The 14,752-nt window shown below is 44.0% G+C and overlaps 1 protein-coding gene across 3 annotated transcripts; it reads left to right on the forward strand.

The window, feature by feature from the left end:
- The first annotated feature begins 207 nt into the window (after positions 1–207).
- On the forward strand, positions 208–4,716 carry LOC125552472 (protein DROOPING LEAF). Of its 3 annotated transcripts, none has more exons than XM_048716036.1 (7): positions 208–517; positions 1,097–1,249; positions 1,967–2,060; positions 2,252–2,300; positions 3,991–4,066; positions 4,185–4,271; positions 4,376–4,716. In XM_048716036.1, exons 1-7 carry the CDS (start codon positions 440–442, stop codon positions 4,439–4,441), a joined length of 603 nt encoding a protein of 200 aa, XP_048571993.1. In that variant the 5' UTR covers positions 208–439; the 3' UTR covers positions 4,442–4,716. The 3 variants fall into 3 exon arrangements, with proteins under 3 accessions (XP_048571993.1, XP_048571991.1, XP_048571992.1); XM_048716034.1 differs by having other exon boundaries at positions 214–517; positions 4,370–4,716; XM_048716035.1 differs by having other exon boundaries at positions 216–517; positions 1,103–1,249; positions 4,370–4,716.
- The last annotated feature ends 10,036 nt before the right edge of the window (positions 4,717–14,752 follow it).

Raw genomic sequence — 14,752 nt, forward strand, 5'->3', positions numbered from 1 at the left:
GGTGTGACAGTTCCTCTTTCCCTTGAGACGCACTACACCACCGCGCTGCGAGTATGCGCGGCAGCGGCTCAGCAGCTAGCGCGTATCGTGTATCTCGCTTGTCTCGGGCAACTTTATGGGTGTCCGTCTATCGATGCGCGGGCGTCCGAGGGTCCCGCCCCCTCCCCGCCCTCATTATTGCGAGAGTAGAAACCCTACCACATCTTCTCCAGGCCGGAGACCTCTCTACACACACACTCGTCCCCCTCCTCCACCTTCTTCTTCTTCTTCTTCTTCTTCTTCTTCTTCTTCTTCTTCTTCTACCTCCCACCCTCCTACCCTCCACATCCTCGTCTTCTGTTGGCTCTTCGCGCGCGCCCAAGCTCAGTCTTGACCTCTCCGTCCCACCGACGCCGGCCACCCACCGCCGGAACGACCCGTCGTCCGTTGGCTAGCGAGCATGCAGAGCATGGATTTGGTGTCGCCGTCCGAGCACCTCTGCTACGTGCGCTGCACGTACTGCAACACCGTGCTCGCGGTAAACTCCTCGAGAAACCGGAGCTACTGGCTACTGGGCTAGTAGGAGCTTTGCGATGATCATGGTTTTGTTTTGTCCTAGCATTTTTTTTATTACCTTGCTCGCAAGGGAGAGTAGGAAGCCAGATCAGTCCGGCTTCTTGCTAGCCCTCCCTGATTGGAGGGGACACTTACTAGTATTATTGTTCATGCGACATGATTGATGTGTCGTGTGTACAGCTCTTTTTCTATGCAGTTGTTTCGTTGGTTCCTGGTGCTTTTGTCTTGCTGATAGCTAGTGTGTCATGTTCCATCTTTTTACCTCCATTAGGTCTGGTGGTTCCCAGACCTCCATACTCTTTATTTTTCTCCTCTTCTTTCTTGTAACATGCATGAGATTGGACATGACTCCCAATTTAGAATGTTCTATCCTCTCCCTGCCTTCCTCTTTGGCATGCACCCCCTCTTTCTTTGTTCTTTCAGATTTCTTGCACAAATTAACAGGGGAAGTAGCGCCATGCAAGGGAATCAGCTGAGCTGAGTGGTTCACACAGTTTTCAGTTTATGTCATTGTGTGATTGATCTTGTGTTTTCTGGGTAGCTGCAGGTTGGGGTTCCATGCAAGAGGCTGATGGACACGGTGACTGTGAAATGCGGCCACTGCAACAACCTCTCCTTTCTCAGCCCACGGCCGCCGCCCATGGTGCAGCCCCTCTCCCCAAATGACCACCACCACCCCATGGGGCCGTTCCAGGTCTCACTTTCGTCTCGCTGCCCCCTATTCATTTATATATTTGCATCAACTTTAATTTGGGGTTTATCTTCTTGCTGTTTCTCTTTCTAAAGAGATATGTTATACTTGTTATGAGGGGAGAGAAAGTAATGAGGACGAACGGTGCAGGATAAGAAGCTGCACTGACGAAAAAAAAGTAAAACACACAAAGAAGTATAAATCGTGGAGCATGGCGTGCAGGATTTTCTCATGAAATATGGTCCTCTCTTGCTTTTCTTTCAGATTGCGCCAGTGTTGCCTTTTCTTTGCTATCTTTGTTTGCGCTCTCTCTCTCTCTCTCTCTCTCCCTCTCTCTCCTTGAGCTGCTCAAAAGTACTATTTGCAAGGCAAGATTAGACAACGCTGGACAACAAAAGATTTCTTTTGCTCATCTGTGGCCTGGGAAACATCTGACCACTGCAAAAGCCGGTTGGTGTTATTTAAGGCAGCATGCAGAAGCGAGCTAGCAGCAGCTCTCCTGTGCATTCATGGGGTTGTTTTTTTTTTTTGCGGGGCATTCATGGTTCTTCCATGTCCTAACTCATACGTATTTTGAAAGGAGATGCATTCATTAATATTTTTGATGGCTCGTGAAGATCTTGGAATGTTTTCTAGGAAATATTGATATTATCATCCTCGATCCCTACATGTCATTTTGAGATCTTGATTCTGATGCGTACACATATTTCCGGCTGTTAGGGATGCACTGACTGCAGGAGGAACCAGCCGCTGCCACCGCTGGCCTCGCCGACATCAAGTGATGCCAGCCCCAGAGCTCCCTTTGTTGTGAAGCGTAAGTAGCAAGAAACTTCATTACCTCTTCCTTCTTTTCTTTCTAGTTTTTTGCTCTTCCATGCTTCTGAAGCCAGATTTACTTGTTTAAATTTTGTTTTTGGTTTATGAAAACTAATTAGATTAACAAAGATGGGAAAAAGATGTTAAGATCTTTGTTTCTGATCAGTATTTCTTTTAATTTGACTGTAGCCCCAGAGAAGAAACATCGCCTACCATCTGCCTACAATCGCTTCATGAGGTGAGAAGGCGTTTCAATATTTTCCTTTTAGGCTGTTCAAATGCATCATACATCCCTAGTACTATTAGTACATGTCACAGAATTTATGCTGTCTGGTTTATTCTCTTTGTTTGAGGGTTTACGGCCCTTATTTAACTGAGTCTTATCACGGGATCCATGGATTTTTACTATACATACGTACCCCATATATTTTATGTCATCACAAGTTAGGAGTTTATTTGTAAAAATGTGGACAGACCAGTGGTACAATATATTGAAGCCAGTATATAGATAGTCGGTATTAAATTATTAATGTGTCGTTTCCAGTGGTCAACCAAGTAAAAATCCTTGTGTACGGAAACCTAGCTAGAACATAGTACAGGGATCTTATTCTGTTTACAGTAGGTGTGTTTTTATGAATTCGGATTTGATGCAATATTATGCACAAAACATATTTTCCGTATAATTACTATTTTTTCAACTACTCTAACATGGTACCATGAGATACGTGTTCCTTGTCTGGCTTATTAATTAGTAAAGGTGCTAGCCACAAACAAAATATATTATTCTAAATTTTTGTACAATCTTGCCTTGCCAGTTTTGGAACCTAGGTGAGATGGCATTTAATTATTAGGTCAATTCTTTCTAAACACAAATAATTAACACTAATTAATTCACGTTATTTTAGTTTTCATCATAGTTTTAAATAGCCGGCTATAGCGGAATTTTCATCATGGTTTTAAATAGCCGGCTATAGTTTCGCTATAGCCCACTATAGTCTTTTCAGCAGGGTGCCGCTAAATTGTTTCCTTCACAAATAGCCCGCTATAGCCTGCTATAGCTGATTTGGAGGTCCGTCGCTATTTTCCATAGCCCACGATTTAAAAAATTGGTTTTCATGGATATTTCTAAAAGAATTAAACCAAATTATAAATTAAATCAGTCGGTGAAATGCATGCAGTAACACATTTTACTTCCTCCTTGAGCCAAACAATGCACACCACACGAATTGACTATCAGGGAGTCATCCAGTATAAAATGGAATTATGTGTTAAAAGATCGAGTTCGATATAAAGTAAGGATATTAGTGCAACAATCTTTGTTTCATGTTTCCAGTTGGGTTGTTGCCTAGGTACCCAACAATTTTCTCAAGTCCTTGCTCTGTAATTGAAACATAAAATCATACTGAAATTATTATCCATTTAAAACAAGAGAAGTGACTATCTATTTGAAGTTTTGACCAGTCTTTGTGTGCTACTGGATTATATATGCTACTGGATTTGCGCTTAATGAATTACTATATGCTACTGGACTTACCCTTAATGAATAGAGTTGGAAGTGGCATGTCGAACTAACCATTAATAAAATAGGTTGATAGGGCATGGAAGAAAATGCACCATCCTAGTTTCATGTTGCTGTGCCTTGAGGTCAGTTTTAATTAGAACTCCCTTTCTAATCCCGCAATTGCTATAACTTAGCAACTAGCTTGACTAAAAAAACTTGGTAGGTCCTTCACAATACTGCTTGCAGAGAGAGAGAGAACTAGTGAGATATAGCAGGGTCGAAAATAAGAATGCATGACATAAATAAGCAGTCATAGAATAATAAGGATATGTAGAGATATGGTATGACATAACGCGTATACCTCCAACAACAATATTATAAATTTGACATCCCCAGTAATATAGTTATGTTATGTTTGGCCTGCCAGGGAGGAAATACAACGTATCAAAGCTGCAAAGCCAGACATCCCTCACAGAGAAGCCTTCAGCATGGCTGCTAAGAACGTAAGATCAATAAGTCCATTCCCCCCCTACATGCTGTTTAGCTTTTCCTCCAGTTAAATTATTTACTGAAATCTCTGAAACAATCCCATTGATCACACCCGATTATGTACATATGCAGTGGGCGAAGTGCGACCCTCGCTGCTCATCGACTGTCTCTGCTTCCAACAGCGCCCCAGAGCCCAGAATAGTAGTGCCCGGTCCTCAGGTAATGTTCACCAGTTAAATATATGTGTGCTAATATTTAGTTCAGAAATATGCTGGATACTGAATGTCTGTCTGCATGTAATATACATGGGGACGTAGCTGCAGGAGAGGGCCACCGAGCAAGTCGTTGAGAGCTTCGACATCTTCAAGCAGATGGAGCGCAGCGCCTAAGGCATCACAAGCATGCTGGGATTAATTAGTACTGCTACCGCATGCATCGGTTACTTATCAGCTAGCTCATCATCATCATCCGTCGCTATGCATATATATAATGCATAAGCGCACGCGTTTAATTTATGTTTGGTTACTTCGTTGCTGCTGTTGCTGTGTCGTTAAGTTGATGGTGTTGTCTGTTATATTTGTTGTTGGAGCGTACGTACGCACCCTTTAATTATGAACAGCTGCTACCTTATAATATTTTTTCATCGCAATTGTTCTTAGCTGTATATCATGCATGGGTTACAGACTTACAGGTAATTGGTTTGCATAACATGCATGGTAGTTATACGGTATATATAGTACCCCTTCCGGCCTTTTCAGAAGACTACGTTTTTTATTATGTATCTATCCTTTGATAGTTTTTTTTGCGGGTACCTATCCTTTGATCTTAATACTTTTAAGAATATGCAAGTAAGTAAGAAACTTATAAAAAAATATTTGGAACGATTTTTCATTGAGAAATAAGGTTACTAGTTGCACCAAAACAAGCAATAATAGTTACTAATTATTTGTCAAAGATAGTGCTCCACTATTTCTAAAATATCACTCATTTTGGGAAAGGAGCTAATACTACCTTTTTTAACTAAATACAAGGCGCATTTGTTAGGCATTTTCTGCTTTCTGTTATGGACACACTGATATAGATAACTATATAGTCTTTTGAAATAAACTTTAATTGTCAGTGATTAAACCCCAAAATTTACTTGTCATAGAGTGGTACTTAAATTGGACGATTTGCGGATACGATGAACATCAGAACTAGTACCTGATTCTTGCTGAACTAGCTATGGCATGCAAAAGAGGACCATTTCAGATGTTTATGCCCATCTTGCATATTCTTCTGGAGCTATATCCTAGCTACTATCCCCACAGCCACAAAGTATATTCCTCTCTCTATCTCTCTCTCTCTCTCTCTCTGTGTGTGTGTGTGTGTGTGTGTGTATTCCTTTGTTGTGCATATAGTTCGCCGTTCTTTGGAACCGTGATAGCCATATTTCAGAAATAAGTTCCATGCTTTCTTGGAGAATGTTGTGGGGTTATATATACCTTCTTGATCATTGATTACATAACAATTTTTTTTGCAAAAGTTATATAATACTCTCCCTCATCTCCAATTAATTGAAGCTACAGTTTTGTCCTAGTTAAGTGTCAAACCTCTAAGCTTGACCAAGTTTATAGACAAATATGCTAATATAAACTACATCAAATAATATATTCTATGATGAAGGTCATGGAAAAAAAATAGAAGTAATGAAAATAATTTGGTGTTGTGGATGTTCATATTTTCTTATACTAGGTAATTGCCCGTGCGTTGCAATGGGTATAAATTAATATTCTAGAAATTTAGTCAGTGATTTACCAGTCGATATTATAATGTGATTGTGTAAATAAATGTTTACAAAATCCTGCCCGTAATTTACCTATCCATATTTTAATATTTTATTTTGTAATCATTTATTGGCTTACCAAAGAAAACATAAGTTTATTCGGTAAGTCCATAAAAGGTGGCATAGTTAAGGCGGGTGTCGGTGTCAAAACCGGCGGATCTCGGATAGGGGGTCCCGAACTGTGCGTCTAGGATCGATGGTAACAGGAGGCGGGGGACACGATGTGTACCCAGGTTCGGGCCCTCTTGATGGAGGTAATACCCTACGTCCTGCTTGATTGTTCTTGATGATATGAGTATTACAAGAGTTGATCTACCACAAGATCGTAGAGGCTAAACCCTAGAAGCTAGCCTTTGGTATGATTGTTGTATATGATCTATCGACTAGTCTGGCCTCGGTTTATATAATGCACCAGAGGCCTAGGATAACAAGAGTCCTAGCCGAATACGCCGGTGGGGAGGAGTCCTTGCCTTGATCACCAAGTCTTGTGGAATCTTCCATGTATGCGGCAGCTGTCCGAACTGGCCCATGAGTATACGGCCATGGGGGGTCCTCGGCCCAATCTAATAGATCGGGAGATGACGTGGTGAGTACCCCCTAGTCCAGGACACCGTCAGTAGCCCCCTGAACCGGTCTTCAAGTTAGGGACGCTCCTCTATTCTTCCGAACTGTTCTTCATCTTCGGTTGTCAGTCTTGAAAACTGGTTCAACAAATCTTCTCATCTTCGATCTTGAGGATCACCGAAATGCATTCCACGAGTTTACACGTCGGGTATCCGAGGAGCCCCTTTAAGTTTCCGGCCTTTATCAATGTCTTGTTATTTTTATGCCACACCTCGGGTTTGAAGTTGTTCCTGGCAGGCAGTGTCCTCTTGCGTCCGAGCTCTAACGCCGAACTGCATTCGAGGTATCTTTTGCAGTTGAGCACCAATGCCGGACTGCTTCCGAGCTCCAACACCGAAATGTATCTGAGCTCCAACGCCGGACTGTGTCCAATCTCCAATGCCGGACTATATCCTAGATGTCATAGATCATCTTGGTCCAAAAAAGTTGAAGGAGTTTAGCCAAGCTTAATGCCGGGAATGTCCTCTATGGAGCTAGCCGCTAGCGCCCGAGCTTTATGCCGGACTGCTTCCAAGGTGGTACACCACCCCGACCACGGGCTGATTTTTTGTGAATATTTTTAACCGGTGCAGTTTATTCTCTGCCGATGTATATCCAGTAGCCCTCAAGGTGTGTATCAGTCTAAAACCCGAGATGCACCTGAAGGAAAGCATAAAACCTCTGTTCCCAGTAGCCCCTGAGACTCAGGTCGATGCGCGAAATCGGCTTGAGGATCAACTCCTAGCTTGCCAGCATACATAGGAATAAAAAACGCAGTGTAATATATTAGAGATAATAGTGATCGGCGAACGGGCCCCTGAGAGAGGGTCGTGAGAAGTCGCCGTGATATATTAGCTTGATGCCAGATAGGTCCAGATGGTACTTATTGTTGTCCAAAGACACGCTTTCCCATAGTTCGATCAAGCCGAACACTGAGCCCTTTGAATTTTCTGCATTGAATAGGCAATGCAGTAGCCCCCGAGACACTGGTCGGGTGGCAACACCAGATCAGGGGATCGATGTGCCCCTTTAATATTTGTAAATAATGAGCGCAAAGCCCAATAGCCCCCGAGCCTTAATGTGGGCACGGGTGGTCGAATTAAGGATCGATATCCAGAGTAAAATCACAGATTATGTGTAATGATTCTATGTATCCAAGTACTTTACATCATTATTTTGACTCCATTGCGACCATTTATCAGTTGAAAGTGGCCCATCGTCGGCCTCTACCCCTTGGTAGATACTACGCAGGGTGTTTCCGCAATAACAAAACAATCCTTAGCCGACGTCTCGGTGCCCGAAGGCGGTTGTGTTAGCGGAAACGAGGCAATCAGATATGCGGGGTTTAGAACTTTCGCTTAGTCATAGGAGCTTTAAACTGGGGAAGCTAGCTATGAGCCCCCAGTTAGTGTTCGGCGACATCCGAGGTCAAGCCGTAAACACTTCGGCCAATATTATGAATGGCCCCTCATTTTAACATAGTCATCAGATCGCTGACCAGTTTACGCCTATTGTGACAGTCGGTTTTCGGCTTTCTCCACTGAGGTGCTTAACCATGCGAGATGGAAGCACAATCGCAGTGGTTCTCCCTTTGCACACCTAGCCGAACAAAGCGGAACGTAGGAGGCAAGCACAGGAGCCGGGCAACCCAACTATTGACCCAAGACACAATTCAAAACCGATGCATATATAGTAGTGTCCGAGAATGTTTTTGCCGAATCTCTAAAGGTATCCGGCGTTGCACTGCGAGACTTATACTAGAAACACACAAATAGTTAAGAAGTGCCATAGGCTTGGAAAACCAAAAAATGTCAGTGAAAACCTGATGTCCGAACAAGATCAAGTGTTCGGTGCCAATCTAAAAATTGGACTTTAGAAGAAAAAAAATGCTTCTGTCGTGTTTTAACATGACACATCCTATCTAAAGACTTCAAGCGGGTCAGCCTACGGCTTCAACCTCCTATCCCGAAGGCGGAGTACTTATCTTTAGGCCAGTTTAGCAAACTAAACTCTAGCGGCTTTGAGAGGGAAATTAGGCTCTCCGGCTAGTGACCACACACTCATGTCGGAAAAAAGGAGTGATAAATAATAATAATAATAATAATAATAATAATAATAATAATAATAATAATAATAATAATAATAATAATAATAAAAACTTTGCAACGGCTAAGAACAAGAACACTTACTATAAAAATGGCTCATATAAATTTAAGAGCCCCCAAGTGACTTGGGTAAAAGAATTTTATGTATAATGGTTGTATGTACCAAAGTACTTATATCATATCTGTGTTCACCCGAACTTTATACGCGTCTTAACCGACCATTGGCTTCTCCCTCTTTGGTCAAGGGCCGAAAAGTGTTATGTACTCCACCTGTCGAGAATATCGACGGTGTTTCCGATAACCAGGCAATCATGCCATAAGGCTGTAACGGACAAAGCGCATTCAGGGAACTTATGCTATATTACTGACGAAGTGTAAGAAGCATCTTCGAAGAAAATAGTACCCTCACCGATACCTTTCTTCAGTGCTCATTGTTACTATGAGACTTGTGCAATAGATTTTTTGTACTCATGAGTTCCGTTGTGTGCCGACCATAATTGAAAACAATAAGAGCGCTAGCTTTCGGCTTCACCCAGTCTTAGGTCCGGCTCGGATGACCCGATCGTGACAATCGCAGAGGTGCTCCCTTTACTCCCTAGTCAAACAATCGGGAACGTAGGGGTAAACACAGGAGCGAGGCAACCCAGTTTGCAAATCGCTTAAGTCAATATGGTGCATATTGTGGCATAATACATGAACAAGGAACGAAGCCGTACAAGTATAATCATATGCAAGAGGAAAAGCTTCATGAAGGAAGCCCCCAAGTAAACGGGGTATTTGAATTTGTGTGTCACAAACAAAGTTATGACAAGGAGATTTTTTTACAAGAAACTTTTTTCCAAAAAGGTATAATGCTTGGTCGAACCGAACACAAGTTAAAAATTTAAAACTTTGAGCATGAAGGCGACTTAGCTAGTTAATGTGTTTGGTATTGATGACACGGTCCAAGCTTGATCTGGGACAAGGTTTCATCCCCCAAGCCGGTCCCAAGGTGGCGGAGCAAAGAGCTCGGCACTCCGAAGTGGTGACATAGCACGGTCAATGCAGGGCGGCAGAGTGATGCCGAAGTACCCGGCATGGGGTAATGAAGTGTTGACGAAGCCCCCCGTCTAGCCGAGGTGGCGTGGTATGTTAGTACGCCGAGCTGACGATACTGCCCAACCCGGATCATTTTCTTGTGCACAAAAAATGGTGCAAACCGGAGATAATAGTATATATAAAAAATCATGGTAAAGGCGTGGCAAAGTCTGAATTCACAAGTCGGTCCGAGTTCCGAATGCGGCATTCGCCGGACTATATACGAAAACTGACCGAACCACCATGCGACCATTGTTAATGCGGCCACCATTTGATAGACCTACGTACAGATGATGGACAAACCAGAGTAATAATTCCTTGGGAAAAATGAACCCAAACAAGCAAAAAAATACTAGGATTAATAGCACCTCGTTTATTTGTTGTAGCAATCCGAAGAAAGGTGATTCCCAAAATTGGGACTCGATCCGCACACCCATTGCCTGATGGGCGATAAAGCGATGGCATGGCGATGCTGGCAAAGGTTGGCTTGCCGAGCCAAAGCCCTCGGTCCAGCTAACATGACGGAGCTGATCGGCTAGTGACGCCGAACTATCCGGAGTAGGTTGATGAAGAGATGGCGAAGCCCCCGGTCCAGCCGAGATGTCGAAGCCTCGATGTCAGCCGATGAGTCGAGGTAGGTCGGCGTGATGGACACCGGCTTGAAGGAGCAACAGTGCGGCCCTGCCGATGCAGGTCATGACGTGGTCAATGCCGACTTGATGAAGTGACCGTGTGGCGATGCCGGTGTGCCCGCTCCGTGTAATCCGTGGGGCGGCGATGTTGGTGATGATTTATCCTTCGCGATGCTGAACTCCTGTTCGGCTCGCCGAGATGATGATCCGAAGAAGTTGAGCTCGGCTCAACAAAGTGACGATGTGTCTAGCGCAGGTCGGAACCGTGGAGCAATATTGCCGGACTGGTTTGACACCGGCATGATGGTGAAGATCTTGTTCAAAAGATTTTAAAGTTAGTGAGATGTGTTCGGGAACAAAACACAATACCCCATACAAAACTTTATTCAAAAAGGATGTCCAAAATCCCGTTCATAAAAAGGAAGAACTCGGGTCAGATTCGTTTTCGCGCAGAAAACAGATCCAAAAAGTGATGCACTAATCGGAAGGTTCCCGAAGTTTGGACAGCCAAATCGAGCTGAAATTTTGAGGGGTGGTAGATATAGGAATTCCGCAGCCGATCAACGGTTGGATCTTCCAAAGGACGTCCGAGCTAGAAGCTGGACACCACGCCCTAAACTCGTCTAGATTCCCGTTCAGATTTGACAGGGCTCCGGCATATCACAGATTGCCAGAGATTCCTCCATCGGAACTCGACGAATTTTTCCAGGGTTATTGTAGACTCAATTCCGCACAATTCCACTGAAGCAATCGTTAAAAGACACTTGAGGAGGCGATGGCGGCGGATACGAGTTCGCTGTCCAGAAAAATAGCACGGTCGCCCGAGGGCAATGTTGACGTTGAGCCCCGGGCTCCCTGGATGATTCCTCCATGATCTTGATAGAGATCGGAGTTGATGTTGATGAAGGCCCTCATCCGAACATGACGATCGGAGGTAGGGCACAGTCCTCGGTCCAGCCAAGGTGACCGGCCGAGCCGGTGACGAAGAAGCCGGCGTCGCAGTTGACCTGCGGGCGAGCCATTGATCCTTTTGCCGATCACACAGCGAAACTCTCAATGAAAGCACCAATGTTGGTGTCAAAACCGGTGGATCTCGGGTAGGGGGTCCCGAACTGTGCGTCTAGGATCGATGGTAATAGGAGGCGGGGGACACGATGTTTACGCAGTTTCGGGCCCTCTTGATGGAGGTAATACCCTACGTCCTGTTTGATTGTTCTTGATGGTATGAGTATTAAAAGAGTTGATCTACCACGAGATCATAGAGGCTAAACCCTAGAAGCTAGCCTATGGTATGATGTTGTATATGATCTATCGACTAGCCTGGCCTCAGTTTATATAATGCACCAGAGGCCTAGGATAACAAGAGTCCTAGCCGAATACGCCGGTGGGGAGGAGTCCTTGCCTTGATCACCAAGTCTTGTGGAATCTTCCATGTATGCGGCAGTTGTCCGAACTGGCCCATGAGTATACAGCCATGGGAGTCCTCGGCCCAATCTAACAGATCGGGAGATGACGTGGTGAGTACCCCCTAGTTGAGGACACCGTCAGTGGGTTTCAAGAAATGATTTGTAGTAGAAGAATGGAAGGTTGGACGAAGCACTTCACCTGACAGGAAATGAATTCTATTATATTTTTAAGCAGTAGCGGAGAATTGCTCAAATTAAAGAAGAATGACATAGGACATGAAGGAAATTTTCCCTAGAGGCAATAATAAAGTTGCTATTTATATTTATTTATATCATGATAAATGTTTATTATTCATGCTAGAATTGTATTAAGCGGAAACTTAGTACATGTGTGAATACATAGACAAACAGAGTGTCCCTAGTTTGCCTCTACTTGACTAGCTCATTAATCAAAGATGGTTAAGTTTCCTAGCCATGGACAAGTGTTGTCATTTGATGAATGGGATCACATTATTAGAGAATGATGTTATGGACAAGACCCATCTGTTAGCTTAGCACTATGATCGTTTAGTTTATTGCTATTGCTTTCTTCATGACTTATACATGTTCCCATGACTATGAGATTATGCAACTTCCGAATACCGGAGGAACACCTTGTGTCCTATCAAATGTCACAACGTAACTGGGTGATTATAAAGATGCTCTACAGGTGTCTTCGATGGTGTTTGTTGAGTTGGCATAGATCGAGATTAGGATTTGTCACTCCGTTTTTCGGAGAGGTATCTCTAGGCCCTCTCGGTAATGCTCATTACTATAAGCCTTGCAAGCAAAGTGACTAATGAGTTAGTTACGGGATGACGCATTACGGAACAAGTAAAGAGACTTGCTGATAACAAGATTGAACTAGGTATGAAGATACCGACGATCGAATCTCGTGCAAGTAACATACCGATGACAAAGGGAACAACGTATATTGTTAGGCGGTTTGGCAGATAAAGATCTTTGTAGAATATGTAGGAACCAATATGAGCATCTAGGTTCCGCTATTGGTTATTGATCGGAGATGTGTCTCGATCATGTCTACATAGTTCTCAAACCCGTAAGGTCCGCACGCTTAACGTTCGATGACGATTTATATTATGAGTTATGTGATTTGATGTACCGAAGGTTGTTCAGAGTCCCGGATGAGATCACGGACGTGACGAGGAGTCTCGAAATGGTCGAGACATAAAGATTCATATATTGGAAGGTTACATTCGGATACCGGAATTGTTCGGGTCGTTCCGGATGAGTTTTAGAGTACCAGGGGTTACCGGAACCCCCTCCGGGAAGTTATTGGGCCTCATGGGCCTAATGGTGAAAGAGAGGAGGCATGCCAAGGAGTGGCGCCCCCACCCCCCTAGCCCAAACCGAATTGGACTAGGGCTAGGGGGCGGCCCCCCTTTCCTTCTCTTCTCCTATTCCTTCCCCTTCTCCTTGTGGAAGTAGGAAAGGGGGTGAATCCTACTTGGAGTAGGACTGCCCCCTTGGGCGCGCCACCCTTGGTCGGCCTCCTCCTCCCTCCCTCCTTTATAAACGTGGGAGGGAGGCACCCCATAGACACACAAGTTGATCTTTTAGCCGTGTGCGGTGCCCCCATCCACATTTACACACCTCGGTCATATCGTTGTAGTGCTTAGGCGAAGCCCTGCGTCGGTAACTTCATCATCACCGTCACCACACCGTCGTGCTGACGGAACTCTCCCTCGGCCTCAACTGGATCAAGAGTTCGAGGGACGACATTGAGCTGAACGTGTGCAGATCATGGAGGTGCCGTACGTTCGGTACTTGGATCAGTTGGATCACGAAGACATTTGACTAAATCAACCACATTACTAAACGCTTCCGCTTTCGGTCTACAAGGGTACGCAGATACAGTCTCCCCTCTCGTTGCTATGCATCTCCTAGATAGATCTTGCGTGATCGTAGGTAAATTTTTTGAAATACTGCGTTCCCCAATAGTGGCATCCGAGCAAGATCTATGCGTAGATGTTATATGCACGAGTAGAACACCAAGAGTTGTGGGCGATAATTGTCATACTGCTTACCAGCATGTCATACTTTGATTCGGCGGTATTGTTGGATGAAGCGGCCCAGGCCGACGTTACATGACTGCGTTCATGAGACTGGTTCTACCGCCGTGCTTCACACACAGGTGACTAGTGGGTGTCTGTTTCTCCAGCTTTAGTTGAATCGAGTTTGACTACGCCTGGTCCTTGTTGAAGGTTAAAATAGCACACTTGACAAAAAATCCTTGTGGTTTTGATGCGTATGTAATAACGGTTCTTGCTAGAAGCCCGTAGCAGCCACGTAAAACTTGCAACAACAAAGTAGAGGACGTCTAACTTATTTTTGCAGGGCATGTTGTGATGTGATATGGTGAAGACGTGATTATATAAATTGTTATATGAGATGATCATGTTTTGTAACAGTTATCGGCAATTGGCAGGAGCCATATGGTTGTCGCTTTATTGTATGAAATACAATTGCCATGTAATTGCTTTACTTTATCACTAAGCGGTAGTGATAGTGGTAGAAGCAATAGTTGGCAAGACGACAACGATGCTACAATGGAGGTTAAGGTGTCAAGCCGGTGACGATGGTGATCATGATGGTGCTTTGGAGATAGAGATCAAAGGCACAAGATGATGATGGCCATATCATATCACTTATTTGATTGCATGTGATGTTTATCGTTTTATGCATCTTATTTTTCTTAGTACGGCGGTAGCATTAGAAGATGATCTCTCACTAAATTTCAAGGTATAAGCGTTCTCCCTGAGTATGCACCGTTGCTATAGTTCGTCGTGCCGAGACACCAGGTGATGATCGGGTGTGATAAGCTCTATGTTCAGATACAATGGGTTCAAGCTAGTTTTGCACAAGCAGAATGCTCAAGTTAAACTTGACGAGCCTAGCATATGCAGATATGGCCTCGGAACACTGAGACCGAAAGGTCGAGTGTCAATCATATAGTAGATATGATTAACATAGTGATGTTCACCACTGAAAA

This window comes from Triticum urartu, chromosome 4 (assembly GCF_003073215.2).
Source record: "Triticum urartu cultivar G1812 chromosome 4, Tu2.1, whole genome shotgun sequence".
Classification (NCBI taxonomy): domain Eukaryota; kingdom Viridiplantae; phylum Streptophyta; class Magnoliopsida; order Poales; family Poaceae; genus Triticum; species Triticum urartu.